The sequence below is a fragment of the Spermophilus citellus genome, assembly GCF_964194105.1.
Source record: "Spermophilus citellus genome assembly, chromosome: 16".
Taxonomy (NCBI): Eukaryota; Metazoa; Chordata; class Mammalia; order Rodentia; family Sciuridae; genus Spermophilus; species Spermophilus citellus.
Genome location: NC_138196.1, coordinates 82,699,258 through 82,709,118, shown reverse-complemented (window position 1 = coordinate 82,709,118; position 9,861 = coordinate 82,699,258). Strand labels below are relative to the sequence as shown.

General features: G+C 41.0%; 1 protein-coding gene across 2 annotated transcripts in view; it reads left to right on the top strand.

The window, feature by feature from the left end:
* The first annotated feature begins 1,155 nt into the window (after positions 1-1,155).
* The window catches only part of AGPAT5 (1-acylglycerol-3-phosphate O-acyltransferase 5), a 65,151-nt gene continuing 56,445 nt past the window's right edge, over positions 1,156-9,861 (top strand). The window contains exon 1 of one of the 2 annotated variants that reach the window (XM_081269416.1): positions 1,156-1,695. In XM_081269416.1, coding sequence (XP_081125542.1) covers positions 1,477-1,695 — 219 coding nt within the window. In that variant the 5' untranslated portion in view covers positions 1,156-1,476. The remainder of the gene's footprint in view (positions 1,696-9,861) is intronic. The other variant, XM_081269415.1, reaches the window with a different exon arrangement.

The window sequence follows — 9,861 nt, the reverse complement described above, 5'->3', positions numbered from 1 at the left end:
CAAAAGGGATTAAGCAAAACTCAAGATGAGGAAGCAGAAAAGGGGATGTGAGTTGATGATTAAGAAGTCTGGATGGAAAAGGAGAAAACAGAGGAAAAAAAGAGGGGATAACTCCCCCAAATTAACATATTTGCACAGACACATTTATTCACTTTTGACTATAGATCCTAATGTGAAGACAGCCTGTCTCTATACATTTTCCTAATGAAGGGAAGTCTAGTCTCAACTTGTTAGGGCAGACGGATCTACAAGGTCTGTGGATGCTTGTCTATCACCTCCCCAGTTTACAAAAACATTTACTTTATAGATTCTCCAAGTGTAGGTAAGGACTTTAAGCACCACACACAAAAATATGAGGCTCCAAAAAAATCTACAAAGGTCTAATATAAAATCAACTGTTGGAAACATCCTGTTCCGTACGCACAAACATGCCATTATCATCATTCCTGTGATGGAAGACAGACAGGCCTAACCCTGCAACTCCCTAGTGAGACCGACGGGAACAGCCCATCTCCGCGCTGGCTGGGCAACGCCGAGGAGGTGCGCGTCCCTTGCCTGGCCTTAGCAGACCACGAGGCCGAAAGCCGCCTGCCACTCGTCCGCGCAGGGACCTCGATAGCGCTCGGAACAACCACTATCACCATTCGAAGTGTGTCTCGTTGACTTCCCACAGGGCGCTGGACAAACGTTCGCGACACACACGAGGTCCGGCGCGTTCCCGGGGCTCCCCAAACGCGCGCGTCTCGGCGGCTGCGCTCCTCCAGGGGCTGGCAGGGAGCACCCAGGGACCCCCGGGCGTACCGGCAGGAGGGCGTGTTCCAGGCAGCCCGAGGGTCGCTCAAACCAGCTGGGCAAAGGTCCAGCGAGGGGCAGACGGGCGCTAGCCCCCGCTCGGCCCACACCCACCTAGCCCCGGGTGCTCCCCGTCACCGCCTCCCTAGGCGCCTCTGCAGCCACTCAGCGGGGGGAGCATGCGCAGTGGCGAGAACCCGCCCCCAGCGCACCCGGGCGGCAGTTTCAACTCAACCGTCAGTGAGAACTGGCCAATCGGAGGGCGGTTTTCCAGGCAGAGACACGCCCCTGGCGGGGACGAGGGTGACGGGTGGCCAATAGGAAGAAGCGTTATTGCCGCGGAGCCCCTCCCCGGCAGGGGACCTAGTGACGGGCGAGGGTCAAGGGGTGTCACCGCTCCTGAGCTGCGAGCTCCGCAGGGCCACGCGTCCCCTGGCGCGACGGCCACGAGCAGCGCGCCGGCCCGCACTCCCAGTCGGCGCCCCGGCGGCGGTGCGGCCCATGCGGCTGGGGACGGAGGCCGGGAGCGGGTGGCGGGCTCGGCGTCTCGGCGGCCCGGGCCTGGGAGGTGAGGGGGCGGCGGCGCGCCCGGCCCCGCGCCGTGATTGGCCGCGCGCCGGCCGCGGCTGAGGCCCGGCGCCGGGCGGGGAGGACAGGCGGAGCCCCAGCCGCCGAACCGGGAAGATGCTGCTGTCCCTGGTGCTCCACATGTACTCCATGCGCTACCTGCTGCCGAGCGTCGTGCTCCTGGGCTCGGCGCCCACCTACGTGCTGGCCTGGGGGGTCTGGCGGCTGCTGTCCGCCCTCCTGCCCGCCCGCATCTACCAGGCGGTGGACGACCGGCTGTACTGGGTCTACCAGAGCACGGTGCTCTTCTTCTTCGAGAACTACACCGGGGTGCAGGTGAGCCCCTTGGCCCCGCGGCGCCGCTGCCTCCACCTGAGCCCCCACCCCGGGGTTTGGCAGGTCCAGCCCAAGAACACGTGCTAGCACCCATCCTCCCACGGGCGGGGGAAGTTTCTCGTTTTCACTCTGAGGTTCCTTGCAGGTCCCCGAGGTCTCTCGGGGGCGGTAGTAACGTCGTTCCCAGGCTGCAGAGGGGTCCTCCGCCCCCGCCCGCGTCCCCGCCCCCTGCCCAGTCTGGTGTTTCTGTCTTGGTGCCTGGCACAGTAGGTGAGATGAACACTTTAAGTAGGGCAAGCACTTGGCCGGTGTTTTTGGCTTTTCATCCAAGAAGGTGATAGTGTTGGAACAGGATCCGTTTTCACTCAGAAGTGCGTTTTAAAAGGACCTCTTGCAACTGATGTTACCATTTGGAGGATGAATAAAACTCTGTTTTGCGTTCTTCCCCAGAGCAAGTGAGAGCTGGGTTAGGAAATTAATACATTTGTTACGGTAGAAGCCTTACTGTAGACACAGCTGCTCTTGCCAACTTTGACTAGGTCTGAATGTGGGTCTGATTGCTTTCTCCCTGTTAGTTTCTTTCTCATACAGATGGGATTTGTAGATTAAACTTGCAAAACAATAAAAGTAGACGGTCTTAACAACATTAGTTATCTTAAAATATGTGAAGTATCTTAAACATGTGAATTGTCCTTTTACTTCTCAGTTTCAAAGAAGAGCTGGATTCTTGGTTCTTCTGGGTGCCCTATTAGCCTCTTCCTGCCTTCCCTCGCCATCCCTCCTGGGGGTCAGGTGGGGACGCCCGGAGACTTTCATCTCCAGTCTTTCTGCATTTCTTTTTTTTCCATCCTGTAGTCAGCTGGCAGCTACATTGGATTTGCAGTTGAACGATTGATTTCTTATTGAATTTGCTGCACTTGGAGATTATTTGTGGGGAAGGAAACTAGGAGAGGCCACGGTCTCCATTTAAATCAGTATCTTTTAAGCGTTTCTGGGAAAGAAAGAAAAATCGCCGTTCCAGATCATAGTTTCTTGGAAATTGACTTTTAAAATGGACTTCACATAAAATTTTCACAAATTAAGGATGATCAGTTCACCCCAGGCTCTTACTTCACTCAGTTTAAAAGTATGGTTTTATCATGGTTAAGTTTTTAATTTTGCATCAAATGACAACTCAGAACACGTCAGTCACTTTTTGGAAAATTTGTTCTACCTGTGATGGGTTGTTTTACTTTTGTCTAAAAAATAGTGTGTTCCACACAGTGTAATGTAGAATAAGACATTGGAGTCTTTTGTGTTAGCAATTTATTTATTTAAATTATTGTAAAACTTCACAGTATTTCTGAAATTACACGCTTTACCTTGTGTATTGCTGACTAAAATGTGTCATTCTTGGGACAGTCTAGCAAATGGTTTTAAAACATTTAACTTACTGATTTTGTCCCCTGTTATTTCTAGTAAAAGGGTCCAATATCCATTCATAATCTTCATGTATTCATGAAAGGATGTCTTCTGTGTAATTCAAAATTTTACTTAATGAGTGTCCCTTGATAAAGCTTGTCACGGATCCTAAGTGTAATTGCTCACTGATCATCAGAGGCAGTTTATGAACAGTTATTAAAAATGTAGACCCAAGAATTTTTTCTGGAGGCATTATTTGCTGTTTAGTGACAAAGCAGGGTATTTTGAATGTTTTAGTTTTTTTCTAAAATCTGGGTGTCCTGTGTAAGCAGGGCTACCTTATAATATTTTATTGATGGTTTTCTCTAAGAATAAATCAATAAAGGAATAAATAGCTAACTTCAAATATAAAAAGGAAAAAGATTTATAGGGACATTCTTTCAGCTTATTTTTATTTTTTAATCTATTATTTTTCACCATTGACTTTGAGATGTTTTGATTAAAATTTTAGCTTTTTTTTGGACAAACTTTGAATTGTCAGTCTTCATTTACAAGGCTGTTGGTGGTCCTCTTATTCTGTCTAAAATACTGTTGACTCATTTCAGAAGGAAATTTTAGTGATTTAAGAGAATATAAGTTTTTAAATAAAACTCATCAGGTTATACACATTGAAGAAGCATTTTTAGATTAGAATATTTAAAAAGATTTTTTTTAGTTGTTGATGGACCTTTATTTATTATGTGGTGCTGATGTTTGAACCCAGTGCCTCACTCGTGCTAGATGAATGCTCTACCACCAAACTACAACCCCAGCCCAGGTTAGAAAATATTTTAAAAATGGCACTTCTGTGCCTTTTAATTTTAGGTTTGAAAGGAAATTTTTTTTTGCATAGAATTTTATAAGCTGAAGGGAAGCAGGTCCATGAATTTTACCACCTGTTCTTGGCAGGAAGATCTGCTTCCAGCAAGTTTCTTGGATATCCCACTGGAGTCAGGTAGACATCTGTTCTTCCCTATTTTCATATGTATCTTTGAGATAGGAAAACATTTCAATCAATGTTATTAAAATTATTATTTATAACTTGTTTATCCTTTTAGGTTCTTCCAGAGCCTCTCATTAGTACTGAAACTCTGTATACCTTTACTCTTTATTCCTTTGGAATATATAAAATGAATTTTTAAAATTTTGTGCATGCCACTTAATTTTAGATTCATTGAAAATAAACATGAGTCTTTTTACTATTGTGAGAGACATTGATTCAGCCAGGTATGGTAGTGTATGAGGCAAGACGATCCCAAATTCCACTTCAGCTTGGGCAATTTGTGAGACCCTGTCCCAAAATAAAAAAAAAAAAATAAAAAAGATGGGAATCCTGGAGATGTGGCTCAGTAGTAGAACAGTTGTCTAGCATGAACCAGGCCCTGTGTTCCATCCCCAGTACTGCCAAATCAAATTAAAAAGAAAAAAAAAAAAGGCATTGATTTAAGTGTATAATTTTCTGGTCGACTGCCATAGAGAACACCTCAAACTTAGGTGCTTAAGCACATTTATTCTTACAGGTCCGAGGCTAGAAGTCTGAAATTTAAATGCAGACTAGGGAATAATCCCTCTAAGAAGATGCTCCAGGAGGAGAACTGTTCTTGGTCTCTTTCAGCTTCTGGTTGCTGACAACATTCTTTGACTTGAGGCCACATCCCTCTAGTTGCTCTCTCATGGTCCAGTACAGTGAATTGCCTTCAGCTCTGATTTACGGCTCCCTCTGTCTTTCTCTTATAAGGACCCTTGTCCTTGGGTTTGGGTCTACCCACATAATCCAAGATGATCAGCTCCTGTCAAGATTCTTACATAAATATTTCCAAAGATCAGTTTCCCAAATAAGGGAACATTCATGAGCTCCCAGACTTAAGACATAGATGTGCTTTCCGGGGCCACCATTCAGCTCTGACAGTAGTGAATGCCATGGTTCTGCCTGTTCAGTGTTTTGTTGTTCAGCAACCCTGCTAGAGGGATGTCCTATTGAATTATTTACTTTAAAAAAATACATTAGGTTTTTACTTTATTTAGCATACATAAACCTTGTTTATGCTAAGGGAACTTTCAAAATCATTTTCCATAGTATTTTCATTTCTTAATTATATATTTACCTTCACATATCCCATAAATAGAGCATTTGATTAGTTGTCTTATTTTCAGAATCAGTAGCAGTTTCTTATTCACGTTTTAATATTCTTTTAATTCTTGATTCTGAAATTATCATTTTCTGACAGTATACCCCATAAAGTCCAAAAAAAAAAAAAAAAAACCCACAAAATGAAACAAAACTGGAAACCTGATAAATTAGAGATAATATAACTTCTGGGTCGAGACATTATTATACATAATTTGAAGATGAAATAAAAACCTTCCATGATAAACAAAAGTTAAAAAAGAATTTACAGCTAGAAAACCAGCACTAAACATCCTTGGCAAAATATTTCATGAAGAGGAAATGAAAAACAACAATGAAAACCAGCAGAGGGAGGTAGTACACTAAAAGAAAAATTAATCAAAGAGGAAAACCAACAAGTTAAATAACAAAAATAAACAAATATGGCTGGAAATACAAACCATGTCTCAATAGTAACCCTGAATGTTAATGGCTTAAACTCACCAATCAAAAGACATGGACTAGCAAATTGGATTAAAAAGGCCAAACAAGGAGCTGGGGATGTGGCTCAATCGGTATGGCGCTTGCCTTGTATGTGTGCGGCCCGGGTTCGATCCTCAGTACCACATACAAATAAAGATGTTGTATCCTCCGAAAACTAAAAAATAAATATTAAAAAAAAAGACCCAACAATATGCTGCCTATAGGAGACTCATTTGATAGGAAAAGATATCATAGACTGAAGGTGAAAGGTTGGGAAAAATCATACCACTCACATGGACTGCGGAAGCAAGCAGGGGTCTCCAGATTCATATCAAATAAAGTAGATTTCAAGCCAAAGTTAACCAAAAGGGATAAGTATGGACATTATATACTGCTCAAGGGAACTATACACCAACAAAACATAACAATCAGAAATATATATGCCCCAAACAATGGTGCAGCTATGTTCATCAAACAAATTCAAGTTCAAGAGTCAAATTGACCACAATACAATAATCTTGGGTGATTTTAACATACCTCTCTCACCACTGGACAGATCTTCCAAACAAAAGTTGAACAAAGAAAATGTAGAGCTCAATAACACAATTAATAAATTAGACTTAACTGACATATATAGAATATATCAACCAACATCAAGTGGATACGCTTTCTTTTCAGCAGCACATGGATCCTTCTCAAAAATAAACCATATACTATGCTTCAGGGCAACTCTTAGCAAATACAAAGGAGTAGAGATACTATCTGCATTTTATCAGATCATAATGGAATAAAATTGGAAATCAATGATAAAATAAAAAATACTGCATCACATGGAGACTGAACAATGCTACTGAATGAACAATGGGTTACAGAAGACATCAAGGAGAAGATTAAAATTTTTTTTCTTAGCGGTAAATGAGAACACAGACACAACATATCGCAAAATCTCTGGGACACTATGAAAGCAGAACTAAGAGGAAAATTCATTGCATGGAGTTCATTTCTTAAAAGAAGAAAAAGTCAACAAATCAATGACCTCACACGATACCTCAGAGCCCTAGAAAAAGAAGAAATCAGCAGCAAAAGCAGTAGAAGGCAAGAAATAATTAAAATCAGACCTGAAATCAATGAAATCGAAACAAAAGAAACAATTGAAAAAATAGACAAATGTAAAAGTTGGTTCTTCTGAAAAAATAAATAAAATTGATAGACCCTTAGCCATGCTAATGAAGAGAAGGAGAGAGAGAATTCAAATTGCCAGCGTGCGCGATGAAAAAGGCAGTATCACAACAGACACTACAGAAATACAGAAAATAATTAGAAATTATTTTGAAACCTTATACTCTAATAGTATTAAATAGAAGACAGTGAAGGCATCGATAAATTCCTTAAGTCATATGATCTGCCCAGATTGAGTCAGGAAGATATACCCAACTTAAACAGACCAATATCAAGTGAGGAAATAGAAGAAGCCATCCAAAGATCACCAACCAAGAAAAGCCCAGGACTGAATGGATACACAGCCGAGTTCTACAAGACCTTTAAAGAAGAACTAATACCAATACTCTTCAATTTATTTCAGGAAATAGAAAAAGAGGAAGTACTTCCAAACTCATTCCATGAGGCAAATATCACCCTGATTCCAAAACCAAACAAAGGCACTTCAAAGAAAGAAAACTTCAGACCAATATCTATAATGACTATAGATGCAAAATCCTCAATAAAATTCTGGAAAATCAAATATAAAAACATCAAAAAGATTGTGCACCATGATCAAGTGGGATTCATCCCAGGGTTGGTTCAACATACGGAAATGAATAAATGTAATTCATCACATCAATAGACTTAAAGATAAGAATCATATGATCATCTCGATAGATGCAGAAAAAGCATTTGACAAAATACAGCATCCCTTTATGTTCAAAACACTAGAAAATCTAGGTATAACAGGTATATATCTCAACATTGTAAAGGCTATCTACGCTAGGCCTCAGGCCAACATCATTCTAAATGGAAAAAAACTGAAGGCATTCCCTCTAAAATCTGGAACAAGACAGGGATACCCTCTCTTACCACTTCTATTCAGCATAATTCTTGAAACACTGGCCATAACAATTAGACAAGACGAAAGAAATTAAAGGAATAAGTATAGGAAAAGAAGAACTTAAACTAGCACTATTTGCTGACGATATGATTCTGTACTAGAAGACCCAAAAAAACTCCACCAGAAAACTTTTAGAACCAGTAAATGAATTCAGCAAAGTAGCAGGATATAAAATCAACACCCATAAATCAAAGGCATTTCTGTATCAGTGACAAATTCTCTGAGAGGGAAATGAAGAAAACTACCCCATTCACAATATCCTCAAAAAAAAAAAAAAGATACTTGGTAATCAACAAAAGAGGTGAAAGATCTATACAATGAAAACTACAGAACCCTAAAGAGAAATCAAAGAAGACCTTTGATGGAAAGATCTACCTTGCTCATGGATAGGCAGAATTAATATTATCAAAATGACCATACTACCAAAAGTACTTTACAGGTTTAACACAATTCCGATCAAAATCCCAATGGCATTCCTCACTGAAATAGAAAAAGCAATCATGAAATTCATCTGGAAAAATAAGAGACCCAGAATAGCTAAAACAATTCTAAGCAGGAAAACAATTCTAAGCAGGAAGAGTGAAACCGGTGGTAACACTGTACCAGAACTTAACTATACTACAGAGCAATAGTAACAAAAACAGCATGGTATTGGCACCAAAACAGGCCGGTAGACCAATGGTACAGAATAAAGGACAGAGATTAACCCACAAAATCACAATTTTATTAGACAAAGGTGCCAAAAACATGCACTGGAGAAAAGATAGCATCTTCAACAAATGGTGCTGGAAAAACTGGAAATCCATATGCAACAAAATGAAATTGAACCCTATCTCTCACCATGCACAAAACTTAACTCAAAATGGATCAAAAACCTAGGAATTAAGCCAGAGACTCTGTGTCTAATAGAAGAAAAAGTAGGCCCTAATCTTTATCATGTGGGATTAGGCCCCAGTTTCCTTAATAAGACTCCTATAGGACAAGAATTAAAGACAAGAGTCAATAAATGGGATGGACTCAAACTAAGAAGTTTTTTCTCAGCAAAAGAAACAATCTGTCAGGTGAATAGAGAGCCTGCATCCTGGGAACAAATTTTTACCCCTCACACATCAGGTAGAGCACTAATCTCTAGGGTATTTAAAGAATTCAAACAGCTAAACACCAAAAAATCCAAATAACCCAATGAATAAATGGGTCAAGGAACTGAATAGACACTTCTCAGATGAGGATATACAATCAATCAACAAATATATGAAAAATGTTCATCATCTCTAGCAATATCACTTCAGTCAGAATGGCAGCTATTATGAAGACAACAATAAGTGCTGGCGAGGATGTGGGGGAAAGGCAGATTCATTCCTTGCTGTTGGCATTGCAAATTGGTGCAGCCAATATGGAAGGCAGTATGAAGATTCCTTGGAAATCTGGGAATGGAACCACCTTTTGACCCAGCTTTTCCTCTCCTCAGACTATACCCCAAAGACTTAAAAACAAGCATACTACAGGGACACAGCCACATCAATATTTATAGCAGCACAGTTCACAATAGCTAAACTGTGGAGCCAACCTAGATGTCCTTCAATGCATGAATGGATTAAAAAATGTGGCATTTATACACAATGGAATATTACTTAGCATTAAAAAAGAACAAAATCATGGCATTTGCAGGTAAGTTGATGGAGTTGGAGAAGATAATGCTAAGTGAAGTCAGCCAATCCCCAAAAAAACAAATGCCGAATGTTTTCTCTGATATAAGGGGGGTGACTTATAGTGGGGTAGGGACGGAGAGAATGGGAGGATGAGATCAATTTTAGATAGGGAAGAGGGGTGGGAGGGGAAAGGGACGGGGAAGGGGATTAGTATGGATGGTGGAATGTGATGGTCATCATTATACAAAGTACATTTATGAAGACTTGAATTGAGTGTCAACATACCTTATATACAGAGATGAAAAATTGTGGTATATATGTGTACTAAGAATTGTAATGCAAAAAAAACATGTATAATGGCATAAATTGACATGAACATTTTT